We start from the raw sequence: 16688 nt of genomic DNA on the forward strand, positions 1-16688 counted from the left end.
ATGGTGCACACCACATCACCACCACGAAAGAAGGCCCAAGTCCAACCTTCAGGAGGAAAGGTAATAACGACAGTGTTCACCGACATAGAGGGTGTGGTGCACGTGGAATTTATGCCGAAAGGCACGACAATCGACTCGGCTTCGCAATGTCAAACGATGAATTGGTTGCGTAAGGCAATTAAAGAAAAGAGGTGGGGGAAAACTGCGTGCACGCGCGTGCGTGTGATTTTGTTGCACAATAACGTAACACCCCGCCAAACGTGCCAATTGATGCAGCGATTCGGGTGGGAAGTATGGCAACATCCTCCATACAGCGTCATCACATGTTCAGTAAGCTGGAAAAGGATCTCGGTGGACGACGATTCCGACACGACGAAGAGGTGAAGGCAGCTGTTACATAGCGCTGGAGGTGATTTTTACGCATGCAGAATTAAAAGTTGGTTGACCATTCCAAGAAGTGTCTTACATTGTATGTTGTCATAGCCATAACTTGGAAGTGTAACTAATCTAGTATTACACATTGTATTATTTTAGTTTTAGATTCATTACTCACGTTGTCAAGAATGACGAGGTGGTCAGCGTGCGACAGGTACTGCAGTTGATGAGTGACGAGCAGCACAGTCTTGTCCCTCAGCAGTCCCAGAATACAGTCCTCGAACAGGTGCTTGCCCACGTGGGAGTCCACGGCAGACAGAGGGTCGTCCAGCAGGTAGATGTCGGCCTCCTGGTACACTGCCCTGCGACACACGGGCTATTGTGATACTAACTTCTTCAAATAGACTAAGCCTATCTGAATATACACAATATGTGTAACAAAAATATATATTTAATGGCTTTTTAAATATGGCGGCTCCACAACTAGCATTACATTTCTGTAAGTAACAATTTAAAATATGTAGCAACACAAGTAACAAATCTCATGTCTGTTCCGTATTGAAGATAACAACTGTTTCAAGAATAACATTTACTGTATCCACCTCTTCAATACAATTCTACATGAATTACATACACTTTTAAGGTACATGTTTTACACCTTCAGCCTATTGAAAATCTTAAGGTGAAGTCCAAGGCCTTGTTTAAGTTAAACATTTAAACTTAATACCATACATAATAATCTTATTCTAAAAAAATGTTTTGTAAAAAAGTTTTTCTTTAGATGCTGTGTACGTGAGTCTAAAACCAAACTTTGTGACATAAATACAATAAAAACTGTACAACACAAACAATATGTCATATCTGATGAAGAAAGGGCAGCCAGATCAGCCAGAATGAAGAGGTTTTGGGAAAGGAAGAAGATGATGCAAGCTAAATCTTCAGTTAATTCCTTGTTAACGTAAATGTATTTGGGTTTGATTTAAGTGCTCCAATGTGGGCGTAAACTATGTAAATAAATAATAAATAAACATATCTACATTTATCTAAAATTGTGCAAAGCAAAAATTGGATCTTCATCAATTATTGCATGAATCATAGGTTAATAAAGTTTGTAAAAAGTATGTGCTTTTTAATCACCTATGCCGTACGTTTGGCAGCAACAAACCGGAACTGTGGTATGTTGTCAATCACGCAAAGCTATGTGGAAAGAAGTGAGGTTGGATGGTACTAATTTTTAAGGAATTTAGTAATTATGGGTTGAATGTCGTGTGTTGAAATTATGTTGCCAATTCTCCATCATAGGCAGCTGCTTCTCCAACGCAATGCTTCTTGGATTTTTTATGTCGTTCTTATTAGACTACTGTTCTCATTGATTTGTTGTTCTACCATGGAATGGTTTATAAATATTCTCTTTAATTGAATAAAAAGAAAAGGAAATTCAGAATGATGAATGTTAGAGCCCGCGTTGATAATTATAAAGATAATAGTATAATGCCCCACGATTGTGGTCAAACTTACTCATCCAGTCTGATGTTAGATGGATCCATCTGTTCCGACTAACCTTTCTACTTCTAGTGAAGTAACGGAGGGGTGGAGCGTAGAGGATTGTGCTTTGTGCGCCTGTGTTATTGCTAGAGAGGTGTGGGCGGGCCTAACATTAGGCGTGGTAAATGGAACATTTGAGTGCTGTCATTGAAAAATAGTAGGGACCTTATTCTGACTTACAGTATGGATCAACCTTGGAGTTATCTCATATAGTGGATTCTTCTTGTCAATAACGTCATTAAGATCATTGTCTTTATTATAGGTTTGGTCCCAAAAAATGTATAAATTTTCGTGAATTTATGTCCCGTTTCACTCATATGCTGGCTCATGGCTGAATACTTGTGTTTGAAAGAATTGTAGTGTTCCTTGTATAAAAGCTCCTCCCAGTTTGACCTAGATACGAGAACCCACATTGTGTACACTTCACTCTATCAACCCCAGATCTTGAGTAACCGTTGTTTTCATTATTGACCTTATTGTGGTTGAAAAATATGTTTTGGTTATTATTTACTGTCCTGAAGGCTATATTTATGTTTGACTATAATCAAAGAAGAAGAGTGACGTCAAAATCACGTTATGGAACATGGAAGGACTAAAATCCCTTCTAAATATTTTACCAGACGATATAATATCCAGTAATAACATTCTCATTTTTTGCAAAACTCTTTTACAAGAACCTTGGAACATACACAGTTTCCACACCGCACACGCCCTGACCAAAAGCAAGACCATCAGGTGGAGTCCAGCACTAGGGCAAGCAAATCACATAGAGAAAAGACAAAACACCGTAATAGTACAATTAAAAAATCTCCAAATCTCAGCATACGAAATGATAGAAATCGTAATGACTGCGCTGAACCAAACTGACTCAGAGATTCCAACCCTGCTGGCAGGAGATCTAAACAGACCGAACAACAAATCAGAGGCACTATTTGAACTACTGGAAGAGGAAGGCTTCATCCTCAGCAACAAAGCACAGAATTAAACTTACATCTCCCACAACGGCTCAAGCACTATACACACAACGACCTAAAGCTCAAAACCATAACTACCACCACAGAGTCAGCAGGCACATCTATAAGGAAATATCTCCCAGTAAGAGCAGAATTCCAGATAACATTGATGGAGAGGACCACACAAAATGAGCAGCGATGGACGCCAAGAAAACTAGTTCCCGATCTAGTAGTACACAACATAAACATGGAAGAAAGGGGCAACACTGATCTTGCACTGAGGAACCTAACTGAATCCCTGATGCAGTCCGCACCCCCAAAACTAACAAAGAGGAAAAGCACACCCTGGTCCGACAGTGAATACTACACAGCACGGAACCTGGTCCTTAAAAAACTGAATGACCTGAAAAAGATAGACAAGAATGGTGACACACTAAGGCTCAACTATGTACACACGAGAATGAGATATACTTCGCTCCTGAAGGCTAAGAAACAACAGTATACCCAGACCAAAGAAGAAGAATTAATACGAGAAGCAGAAGTAGAACCCTACAAAGTCCTATAGAGTCACGGAGAACCAAGGTGACCTCAAGTATCTCAATTACAATATGGGAAAACCACTCCGCAAATATACTTCAGAAAAAGAAAATGCAATACCATGCCAAAGGAAGTACCCCGCAACAGAAGAAGAAAGAATAACAGAAGACGAAGTTTGGCAAACAATTGAAAAAAGGAAACCTCAAAAGGCAGCTGGCCCAGACAATATCTCGAACGAGCTGATGAAAGGATCAATGTTATATACCATTAAGTTATGGACAGCCCTATACAACAAGTGCCTAGAAATCATGGACACCCCTGCAGTATGGAGAGAATTGATGGTCAAAGTGATCTACAAAGGGAAAGGACCACAGAACACCCCAGATTCCTACAGAGGAATAGCCTTGGAATGTGCACCATTAAAAAGATCCATGACAACATAATGGCAGTTATACCTCGGGAACAGTATGGCTTTACTCCCAAAAGATCAACTATACAATCGGTGGGACACGTACTCCAATTCATAAGCGAAGCCCTGGCTAAACCCAAAGGCCATGCATATGCAGCATTCCCTGATTACATGCAAGCTTATGACGGGGTAAACAGGGATAGAATACTGGAAAAACTAAAGCCTGTGTTAGGCGAAGAAAGTCAGATCTTTAAGTTCATAGCATGCATCCTCCGAGAAAATACAATCAGAATCCACGATGGCCTAATGCAATCCAAAGGAATCCAGCAAACAAACAGAGTACTCCAGGGAGATCCTATAAGCCCCATTGTGTTTAACGTACTTACCCATGATGTGATACAAAGAATACAAACAGAAGAAGTGAGGATGTGGTTGTACGCCGATGACATGATCCTGCTCTCAGAAAGAAGAGATCCCCTGCAAGAAGCCATAAACAAATTGGAAGACTGGTCCCAAGAAAATGACCTAGTTATAAATAGGGAAAAGATAAAAATAATGAAATTCAGAAAATGAGGAAACCTCACGAACACTGATAGATTCACTTGCGGGGAAGAATATCCAGAAATAGTAAAAAGCTACAAATTCCTAGGACTCACACTGCAAGTGACAGGACATGCCTTTTCCAAGCACATAGAAGACAGAGCTGTAAGAGCAACAAAGGCGACTTTGGAGATAAAGAAACTGAATCTACTATCCGTCACAACAGCCCTGAGACTATTTGACATGCCTCATACGGCATACAGCTTATATGGAACCACCTCGCATACTCGAATCTGAAACGATTAGAGGGAATTAAAACAGCCTACCTGAAAAGAATGCTCTGCGTCTCAAAATACACGCAAAACAGAATAACATATATTCTGGCAGACACAACCTTATTTATAGAAGACCTGATGAAAGCTCATAATCTGATACCAACACCACAAAGCACCAGATTTCTAGAAGACAGGCAACAGAAAGCGAGGGACATTAATCCCGGACTCCTCACCACCCCAGCGATGACAAGCAACAAATGGAATAAGGCCAACTACCAACTGCGCCATTTAAATGCCAGAGTGGCAGCCCACAGACTACATCACCGAATATGTTCAACCAAGGGATACCACAGCCTCACCGACAGATATCAGTGCACCATATGTGGAGACAGGACATTGACTTTGTCACACTATGCAAATGATGCTAATTCATACCTTGAACACAAAGTATTTAATAAATTATATTGGTTAAAACATTTGTGATCTGATGAATAGCCGGGTTGTTATATATAAATGTGGTGTAGCTATTTTTCTTGGATTTATCTGGTACTAGATTAGAGGACAATCTAATTTTGATTTTATTAATTAACTGATTGACCTTATTTATTTTAAAACCATTTAAATGTGCTAATTGTCTTATATATTTTAGTTCTGTTTCTAAATTATCTGGAGAAAGAGGAACTTTCAGAGCCCTATATATTAAACTATGAAAAGCGGCTTGTTTTTGAGTCTTGAGGTGCAGGAATGAATCTTTAATAGTTAAGGGTGAATGAAGAGGTTTCCTATAAATTCGAAATTCAAAGATGTTATGCATATGCATAATTGTTAGATCTAAAAAATTTAAAGAATTTTTTATTTAATCTTCTTTGGCAAATTTAATATTAGGGTCTATTTTGTTTAATGAATCCAATATCTCATCACTATCAGTAATATCTTTGTTGATAACCACAAAAGTATCGTCAACAAATCTAAACCATAAACAAATACCCTTTATTTGTGAAATAATTTTTGTATGTTCTACTGAATCCTTGTAAATATCAGCTAGGATGCCAGAAAGGGGGTCCCCAGCGCTAAGCCATTTTGCTGATAATACTTCCATTAAATGAGAAGTAAGTGTTGTTTGGAATGAAATTTAATATCTTCATGAATTCTTTGATTTCTGTTTTACTAAGGCCGCTGTGTTTATTGATGTTGTCCTGGATACTTCTAACGGTTTCTTTAGAAGGAATGTTTGGGAACATGTTTACGATATGGTAAGAACATATAATATGGTTAGGTTGCAAATTAAACTTTTTCAAAACTTTGCAAAAACTAATTGAATTTTTTAAGGGGTATTTATTGTTGAATACTTAATGTTTTTAAAAAAACCATGGATGAATTTCAACACTTTATAGGTGGGGCTGTTTCTACAATTGTATTGCAGCGTCCTTCTTATGAATCTTGGGCAAGGCTCTAGCGGCTGGGATATTGGGGTTCATGTTGAAAAGTTTTTGTTGCTCTTGTTCACTGAAAAGAAAATTAGAACTTTTTATTAAAGTTTTTCAATTTTGCTGAATTCTTACAGTCGGGTCTTTGTTGACTACCGAATAACTCTTATCATTAAAGAATTATTCTGTTTTTTAGTATAAAACTGTTTATCTAACAGGACCATAGAACCCCCTTTATCTGCTTTTGTACCAATAATGTTATTGTCGTCTATCTTTGTTTTTAAATTCTGAATTTGCTTTTTGTGATTGAGATCAAAATTTGGACTTGACCTTAAGATTGTCAATAGGCCTAAAAAGTGTATGTAATTCATGCAGAATTTAATCACTATAAACTGGGAATTGTATTGAATAGGTGGATACAGTCAAGTTTATTCTTGAAAGAATTTTACTAACGGATAACACTTGTTAACGTGTTGATAACGCGTATGACACAGGTGTTGGACCTAATTTTAGAGCTCTTATTCTGGCCGGTTGAGTGCAATGTTGTTGTGTTGAGATACTTTAAGGTTAAGGGTTCTGAGTTTGATTCATTTTTCACGACATTTTCTCCCTGCTGTGTTTCGTTAGTTGCGATATTCAAACATTTGCATTGTTGGCTGATCAGCCCCATGGTCTGGGGGTAGTGTGCCGACCTGGACCCAAGGGCTGGGTCAAGGTCCAATCAACCAACGAGCGGTATGTCAGGAATCAAATGCAGGACCCACTGCGGTGAGCATTCAGCCAAGGATATGAATTACATGTTAACATTATTTATTAAGTCCAAATATTATTTTGATAATGAGAGTTACATAAATCATTACGGTTTCCCCTTACTTTATTTCAATGTATAGTCGCGTGTTGTGTCAATGATACCACACGTGTGTCATGACTCTTTTCACTGAAAAATATTCTGAAACCTTCAGGTACATATGTACATCTTCATTACAGAGTATTCAGTCTGCAAAACTGAATGCCTCCACAATCCTCTAACTGAAACTGGCTGTGTGTTGTTTAATTTCACAGCTTTTAGGATTAAAATAGGTATTAACCATGGTCATCTTCTCTTACCCTCCATGACAGACAACATTCACCTCACATGAAACCACCGCTGAAGCTGGTTAATACTGATGCAAGAGTAGTAGACTAATATAACTTGGAAACAATATTCTTCAACCCATGGGTGAATAATGAAAATATTGATTATTATTATTATTATTAAGACTTGTGAGGTATAGCTATGAAGTGTTTACATCCATTTAGTATTAGTATTATTATTATTTACGTAGTTATGTCCGGACTTCATTTGATATAAATCACGATCATATTATTTGTGAGGTTATGTCATGAAACATGTGGTGTATATATATTACTACTAGCAAGATACCCGTGCTTCGCTATGGTATTATACCAAAATTTATAATTGAATGCTAATTGTTTTATATATAATCCGCCGAAATTCGCGATCTGACTGGTTATCTGAGAGAATCCGCCAAAATTCGCGATCTGACTCGTTTTCTAATAGATTACGGCAAGTTTCCTCACATTTTTCAATCTTTCTTTCCAGCAAACGATTTCGTACTTCCCGGGCTAGGTCCAGGTATTCCACCCAGTTAGTTGGGTCCCTAAATCTTTGCCATCTTTTCCTATAAGCATTTTTAATATGAATCAAATCCTTCAGGGGATCTGTCGTGGTGTCGTCTTGAGTGCCTTGGCGGTAGCCTACTGAACCCGCGGCCGGACTGCATTCTTAGTCATTAGCCGTCCAGGACCCGTTTCCAGCGTGGTCCGCACATGTGACGACGGTCCAGAACATTATTATTATTATTATTATTATTATTATTATTATTATTATTATTATTATTATTATATGTTCTGGACCCCACAGCAATATGCAAGACCGCTACTTGGCGGTAAATTACATCTGCTGCCATTGTCATTGTTGACAATGTGGCCAGCACCATTGTCGCGCGTAGGGAAGTGTGCGGGATTTCTGGCGATACGAATGACATACCTCCGTGTATTAGTGACCTTATTATAGAGGTGAACAATTTGACGGTCAATATCTTTCCTATCGTTTATTTCAAATGTGTTTAAATTTTTATTTATATGCCAGGAGAATCTACTCTAATCTAAGAACGTTCTCCGAAGGAAAAGATGGCTGTTGAAAAAGAACCCAGGAAAGATTAAAAATGATCGGTTTATGATCAGAATAAGTACATCGAAAGTCAACAGCCTGTTTCCTATCATTCGACAGGATCAGGGATGGAATGAATAAAGCCCCATCTAGCGGAGACAATATTAATTGTGCCGGCTGCCGAAGCTCCCCTCTGGGGCAATGATCGATGAGTGACAAATGAAATGAAATATTGGACAGTGTTGCTGGAATTATTGATGACAGGGAAAGCCGGAGTATCCGGAGAAAAACCTGTCCCGCCGCCATTTTGTCCAGCACGAATGTCACATGGAGTGACTGGGATTTGAAACACGGAACCCAGCTATGAGAGGCCGGCGCTCTGCCGCCTGAGCAACGGAGGCTCCTTATAAGTACATTATGAACAGTAAAATCAATTGGTCTCACCGCCTTTTACACCCCACCGCCGTTAAGTTTATTTACTCCCACCCCCCAAAAAATTAAAAGAAGGTTTGTTTCTTTATGTTTAAAGGAGATTCCAAATACCAATGTTCTCGTTTATTACCTTCAGTTTTGAGATATAAGTATCCCCTTAAAAATAATTCACTTTTTTTAACTTCCTTTCACACTCCCCCCTCCCTCAAAGTGATATTAAGGCAAAAAACTACTTGTTCCTTTAATAGTAAAGGATCTTCTAAATACCAATTATCACCACTCTAACCTCTTTAGTTTTTGTTTTATGTGTCCTCATGAAAGGAATTCAGCTCCTTTTCACTCCCTCCCCCACCAAGGTTATTCCCCCCCCCCAAAACGCGCTTTTCTTTGTTTTTAAAAGAGATCAAAATACCAATTTTCACGTCTGTAACAACTTTAGTTTTTATTAGATGTGTGTATTCTCATACAATTAAGTCAATTAATTTTTTCATTCCTTTAACCCCCAAACCCCCTTCATTGGATTTTCCGAGAATACGTGTTTGTTTACGTTTAAAGCAGATTCCAAAAATCAAATTTCACGTGTGTAACATCTTCATTTTTGAGATATCAGTAGCCTAATTAAAATAATTCAACACCATTTTCAGTCACTTTTACCCGCCCCCCACTTCCCAAGTGGTATTTCCGAAAACTAAAAATACACGTTTCTTTATTTTTAATAGAATTAAAAAATTACCATTTTTCACTTCTGTAACATGTTAAGTTTTTTAAGATATACTGTAGAAATTCTCATTTTAAAATTTCACCCCTTTTTAGTTCCCCTTAAGTGGAGTTTCCAAAGACAAATCACCTATGTTTCTTTTCACTTACAGGAGATTCCAAACACCCACTTTTTACGTCTGTAACATTTTACGCTTCTCAGATATTCTGTAGATTTCAAAACATTCACCCTAATTTGCCACTCCCGTTTAACCGCCATTAATTGAATTTTCCAAAAGCAAAAATATACGTGTTTCTTTATTTTTAAAGGAGATCCCACTTACAAATTTTCAGTTCTGTAATATCTTCAGTTTCTGAGATATAAGTATCCTCATTAAAGGCATTCAACCCATTATTCCCCCTTTTACACCCGTCCTATTCGGATTTAGAGAAAACAAAGAAATACGTGTTCCTTTATTTTTAAGGGAGATTCTAAACACCAATTTTTACATCCGTAAACGTTTAAAGTTTTAAGATGTAGACACACTCATTTTAAAAATTCATCCCCCTTTTCACCCCCCATTATTTGGATTTTCCAAAAACGAAAAAACACCTGTTTCTTTATTTTTAAAGTAGATCCCAAATACCAATTTTCAGGTCTGTAATATCTTCTGGTTCTGAAATATAAGTAGCCTCATTAAAGGCATTCAACCTCTTTTTCACCCTTTTCCACCCTTCCTATATGGATTTTCCGAAAACAAAATATACGTGTTTCTTTATTTTTAAAGGAGATTCTAAATACCAAATTTTACGTCTATAAACTTTAAAAGTTTTGAGATATAGATACACTCATTTTAAAAATTTCATCCCCCTTTTCACCCTCCATTATTTGGATTTTCCCAAAACGAAAAAATACCTGTTCCTTTATTTTTAAAGTAGATCCCAAATACCAATTGTCAAGTCTGTAATATATTCAGTTTCTAAGATATATGTATTCTCTTTAAAGGCATTCAACCCAATTTTCACCCCCTTTTCACCCCTCCTATTGGGATTTTCCAAAAACAAAAAACTACGTGTTCCTTGGTTTATAATGAAGATTCTAAATACCAATTTTTACATCTCTAAACTTTCAAACTTTTGAGATATAGATGCACTCATTCTAAAAATTCACCCCCCTTTTCACCCTCGCATTAATTGGATTTTCCAAAAACAACAAAATATGTGTTACTTTATTTTTGAAAGCGATCAAAAGTACCAATTTTGAGGTCTGTAATATCTTCAGTTTCTGAGATATAAGTAATCTCTTTAAAGGCATTCAACCCATTTTCACCCCTTTTTAACCCTCCTATTGGGATTTTCCGAAAACAAAAAAATACGTGTTCCTTTATTTTTAATGAAGATTCTAAATACCAATTTTTACATCTCTAAACTTTAAAACTTTTGAGATATAGATGCACTCATTCTAAAAATTCTCCCCCCTTTCACCCTCGCATTAATTGGATTTTCCAAAAACAAAAAAAATTTGTTTCTTTATTTTTGACAGCGATCGAAAGTACCAAAATTGAGGTCTGTGATATCTTCAGTTTCTGAGATATAAGTAGCGGTATCCTGATTAAAGGCATTCAACCCCTTTTTCACCCTTTTTCACCCCTCCTATTGGGATTTTCTGAAAACAAAAAAATACGTGTTTCCTTATTTTTAAAGAAGATTCTAAATACCAATTTTCACACCTGTAAACTTTTAAAGTTTTGAGATATAGACACACTCATTTTAAAATTTCACCCCCCTTTTCACCTCCTTAGGGACGGAATATCCAAAAATCCTCTCTTAGCGAGCACCTACATTATAATATGAATATATCCCCAAAATTTCATTTCTTTATGTCCAGTAGTTTTGGCTCGGCGATGATGAATCAGTCAGTCAGTCAGTCAGTCAGTCAGGACATGCTACTTTATATATATAGATGAGTTTAATGTAAGAACACATAAATAATAGTATATATTTTATCATTACCTGCGTATATGATGTATAATCCAATGTAACATTGTGTGACACACTGTAATATCCAGACTAATGTATCTTTGGCCCAGATAGTTGTAGAAACTTCTTTACATTGTAGCTAGGGTATTGGAGATCTCGAATTTACGAGAAAAACATGTTATGTCATATCCTTCTAGAAGCCTGGCCAGGCAACATACATAAAGAGGCAATCTTGTGAGTGAGAGTGGAGTTGTTTTTGTGAAGTCGTGTTGTGATTCTGCCAACATGGTACTGTAGCAGTCAAATGTTTCAAGATGGCAGTCTTAGCCTTCTTATTCTTTGTAGGAGTTGGAGTTGTTTTGATGAGACTTGTGTGGAAGTCTTATTAGCCATGTGGTTGAAGTCAAGTATGTGAATTGGTTTTGTTGGGTTGGTAGTTGACATGCATTTGCTGCAGTATCTTCTTATTCTTTTCTAGTAGTGTTTTGTTTCATGATGGCAGTTCATTAGTGCATGTATGTAGAGGATGTAAATATAATTTGTGTAATAATTTGTAAATAAACTAGTGTACGCAACTGACAGCATTTTGTGTGCGTCTTTGTGAATACATCAACACGTACAGCTTGATCCTTCACATTCATTCTTAGCGATTGCCCCTTTTTTTCATGTCTGTTACTTCCAACTTATGAATAGGATATCCTGAGTCCACCCAGCTTTCACTCCCTTGTATTCTAAGAATACCGTTGATTGCAATAGCATTAGCTTTGATGCACATTAATTCCATTTCAGTAAGCATACTACCATCTTCAAGTAAGCCGTCAAGTGAGAAAAATGTTCCGGTACCACAGGGTGGTGGAATGGTTGCCTATGAGTTAACCGTCTAAAACCTACAAGGAAGACTTGAAAGTAGTATGGTAATGAAATGAAATGGCATATGGCTTTTAGTGCGGGGAGCGTCCGAGGACAAGTTCAGCTCGCCAGGTGCAGATCCTTCAATTTGACTCCCGTAGGTGACCTGCGCGTCGTGATGAGGATGAAATGATGATGAAGACAACACATACACCCAGCCCCTGTGCCAGCAAAATTAACCAATGATGGTTAAAATTCCCGACCCTGCCAGGAATCGAACCCGGGACCCCTGTGACCAAAGGCCAGTAGGCTAACCATTTAGCCGTAGAGCCGGACAAGTATGGTACTAACCAACAATACAATGTGAATGCTTTCTCTTGTTAACACACAATATCTTACTTCATACCATGTTCAATTTTCTTATTTTTATTTAGATAACATTAGGATGGACACCATTCAAACAGTCAACTTGACTCGCCCACATGTTTTGCTAAGTAATGAAGAAATGGTATGTTTTAAGTTGAGTATAGCAAAGTTCCACTTTATATATTATTTAGAAGAATGTAGACATATGTAATAGAAGTTATTTATATTACACCAATTAGACTTTACATACTTCTACATGTATGTTTGGAGTGACAGAGTCCTACTCCTTGGAAACAACTTGACAAACAAAATGGTATCTTAATGGGGAAGAAAGAAAGTAGAACTGACGGATCAGCAAAGAGAATGTCTTCTTGTATTTACCTGGCGAGGTTTACCCTAGCCTTCTGCCCTCCGCTGAGAACCACTCCTCGCTCCCCAACGAGAGTGCGATCCCCGTGGGGCAGCTGGTCCATATCGTGGTTCAGAGCGCACACCCTCAAGGTGCGGTGGTACCTGCGACTGTCGTAAGGCTCGCCAAAAAGGATGTTTTGTCGCACCGTGCCCGAGAACAGCCACGGCTCCTGGGAGGCGTAGGACAGCCGGCCGTTCACTCTCAAGGTACCGCTCGCCAGTGGCAGCTCGCTCAGGATCACTTGTAGGAGAGACGACTGGAAATATATCAAAAGATCTCTGGTAACACATTCACTGTTTTAGGATAAACAGTTTAATTAAAACTCTGCCACAGTTTGCCCATTACACTTCCAATCTCTCTGCCACCTGGAGAAGTAAAGTCGAAATACATACAGTATAGCCTAAATGGCATTGAGTCAAAATATCTGCACTGAGAAGCTGAACCTTTTTTAAATTATTATTATTATTAACTAATGGCAGAAGTGTACGCGTGGTGTAGTCAGCTGCTGAGACACGCTGCACACACTGTTACAGTGTTCTACTGCATCGTGGATCACCTTCCACCACTACCAGGATATCTTTTCTCAGTTCTAGGAATGCACATGGACATGTTCACTGCACAGTATCACACAAGCTGTATCGCAAACATGCTGCACTACTGCAAGTACAATTGCTGGATTCAGCAACCCTCTATTAGGGAATTTTTCCCATTAAAATTCACCTAGCACATGAAGTATTCTGTCCTACCTCATGATGTGAATACACCACCAGTTTCCTAATAGTATTGTAGTTAGTATGACCCTGCAAGCTCAGAGCGATATTCGTAACTGAACAGCTGTTAACCTTTTGAACTCCATTACCCTCAGCATATGCTTCCTGCTACACTCCTAATTAATTTCTGCACTACTAACAGATGTAGAAAGAGAACACTCATCATCATCATCATCACCATCATCATCATTTCCCTTTATCCAGCTGTAGCCGGGTAGGGGCAAATATGGTTCCTCTCCACTTTCTTCGGTCTTTCCACCACTCCTCCTCCAACACTGTGTCCCAGTCCAGGTTTCTTTCTATAATGCTGCATTGGATGGTATCCTTCCATCTCAATCGTGGTCGTCCACAGCCTCTCCTTCCTTGGATTTGCATTTCCATCACCTTTTTTGGCATTCTTTCATCGCTCATTCGCTTTATGTGCCCAAACCATCTTAGTCGTCTCTTCTCTATTCTATCATTCATTTTTTCCACTCCAATTTCTTCCCGGATTTTCTCATTCCTTATTTTGTCTCGTCTACTCTTCTGTATCATACTCCTCAAGAACTTCATTTCGGCTGCCTGTATTCGACTCTCATCCTTCTTTGTCATTGTCCAAGTTTCTGCTCCGTAAGTTGTTATGGGTACGTAATACATCTTGTACATAGTATCCTTTGCTTCCATTGGCACATCTTTGTCCCATAACATGTTTCTTACACTATGATAGAAACAACTTCCAGCTTGAACCCTTTTACTAATCTCAGCATCCAGTCGAGCATTCTCCATTAATTCACTCCCCAGGTATTTAAACGTTTCCACTACTTCCAGGGGCTTGTCTGCAAGTCTAATCTGACCTTTTCCTTCTTTCTCCCCTCTAGTCATAACAAGAGTCTTACTCTTTTCTACACTTATTTTCAATCCACATTCTTCAATCTTCCCATTCACCACATTCAACTGTTCTTGAACCTTGACAATATCATCTGCAAATAACATCATGTTCATTTCTCTTCCTCCATATGCTGCTTTTGCTGTTCTCATGATGTCATCCATTACTATTGTAAACAGGATTGGTGATAGAACACTTCCCTGTCTCAGCCCACTAGTTATTTTGAACCAACTTGTCCTGCCAACTTGTGTTTGCACGCAACTACAACATTCCTTATACAATGCCATGATCATTTTTATTAATGCCTGTCCAATTCCTTTTTGCACCAGACTGTCCCAAACTTTCGTCCTAGGGACACTGTCATATGCCTTTTCAATATCAATGAATGTCATCACCATATCATTCCCGTACCCCCAATGCTTTTCCATTAGTTGTCTCATAATGAAAATGGGCTCTATTGTTAACCTTCCACTTCTGAAACCAAACTGATTTTCCTGTATCTGATTCTCAACCCTCAACCTTATTCTACCTTCCAGTATCCTTTCCATTATCTTAACAACATGGGATATTAGAGTAATTCCCCTGTAGTTCTTCAAAACTTTCTTATCACCTTTCTTGAAAATGGGGATGATTATTCCTTTTTGCCAATCCTCAGGGACCTCCTTATTCTCCCAGACAATCCTGAGAACTTGATATGTCCACTGCAGGCCACAGCTCCAGCTGCCTTTATCATCTCCACTGAAATTTCATCTATTCCAGCAGTTTTTCCATTCTTTATCTTTCTTACTGCCATTTCAATTTCATTCATTGTAATTTCTTTATCCATTTCTTCATCAACTAATTGCCTTTCCTGGTCGTCCATTGAATGACTGTCATCCGTTCTTATGTTCAGCAGCTTCTGAAAATACTCTCTCCATCTATTTCTTATTTCTTCTGGCTTTGTTAAAATTATGCCACCTTCATCCTTCATAAATCTGGTGTTTACTTGATCTCTCTTTTTGCTCTTGCTGCCCTGCGTATCATCTCTCAATTTCTGTGTGAATAAGGCCCAAAATATAATTATGTTACATGAGGTATATTTACAGTCAAAACACAAAAGGCATTAATTCCTGTAGTGTTCCATTGTGCGGTACTTTTCTAAACAGTTTTCTGGGTGGAGTCTGGGTTTTGCAGCAGTAAACTGTTTCCTTTCTTGCTCCTGTTTAAACAGACAGCACAGTCTATGTTGTTTTCCAGGTAGCTTGTTGATAATGTGCAGTTTACCATTCAAATGCTCTTCAACATCACAAGTAGATGGTTTTCCTCACTCTTGACTTTTGTTGGATACTTCCCCAACCACCTGTTTCCAGAAGATTTTGTGCAATGAAATGCCTGTACAATTCATGGTGCAGTAACCTTTATAGAGCAAAAAGCTGTTGACTATTACCGCTTCTAATAGTTAGAATACAATTTCTGCCACCATTTCAGGTTTTTCTTTACAAAAGTATAGCTTGATATGTAGTGGTCTGAGCGATCAACACCTCTGACGTATAGTCAATAATTACGTTTGGTTTCTCAAATAGTTCAACACAGTTTCTGTCAATAACTGAAGCTGAATTGTTTCCAGATATTGAAAGCATTAATACTGTCCGCTCACTGATAGCCACTTCCATGAGCGAAGATGAAGCAGAAGTTATGTTTACATTCAATCTGTGTCAGTTGAGAGGTTACAAAGTCATTACAATTCCCGCAAACTACAGTAAATAGAGAATGGTGCTCTCTCGGAGACTGTTAGATAGCTCTACAATACAGCACAGTTGTCATAAGGGTGCTGAAGATACATGCTACTAGGAGTGCAAATCGTTAACAAGGTGAAAGGCATGCAGACAGCAGACAAGCAACATCCGTAGTGAGGGAAAGGAAGGGGAATAATTGCCGTCAGCTCAAAGCTCTACCCTTGCAGCCACATATGCAACACTTGAAAAGTGCATCCCTTAGAGGAGCAGAGAAAAAGTGGTTTCAACAGCATGGAGTTTTGGGTGATCTGCTTGATGTATGCTAGACATGGTCAAAGACCTTACTTTAAACATTTTTTCTCCTGCAAC

The 16688-nt window shown here is 38.3% G+C and overlaps 1 protein-coding gene across 5 annotated transcripts in view; it reads right to left on the reverse strand.

The window, feature by feature from the left end:
- LOC136885720 (probable multidrug resistance-associated protein lethal(2)03659) overlaps positions 1-16688 on the reverse strand; it is a 120314-nt gene that overhangs the window by 51258 nt on the left and 52368 nt on the right. For all 5 annotated transcript variants that reach the window (XR_010861596.2, XM_067158449.2, XM_067158450.2 and 2 more), the window contains 2 exons: positions 12939-13225; positions 554-737 (listed from right to left, as the gene is read on the reverse strand). Coding sequence is in view for 4 of the 5 variants with exons in the window: in XM_067158449.2 (XP_067014550.2) it covers positions 554-737; positions 12939-13225 (471 nt within the window). In the remaining variant the exon portion in view is untranslated. The remainder of the gene's footprint in view (positions 1-553; positions 738-12938; positions 13226-16688) is intronic.

The sequence above is a fragment of the Anabrus simplex genome, chromosome 14 (assembly GCF_040414725.1).
Source record: "Anabrus simplex isolate iqAnaSimp1 chromosome 14, ASM4041472v1, whole genome shotgun sequence".
Classification (NCBI taxonomy): domain Eukaryota; kingdom Metazoa; phylum Arthropoda; class Insecta; order Orthoptera; family Tettigoniidae; genus Anabrus; species Anabrus simplex.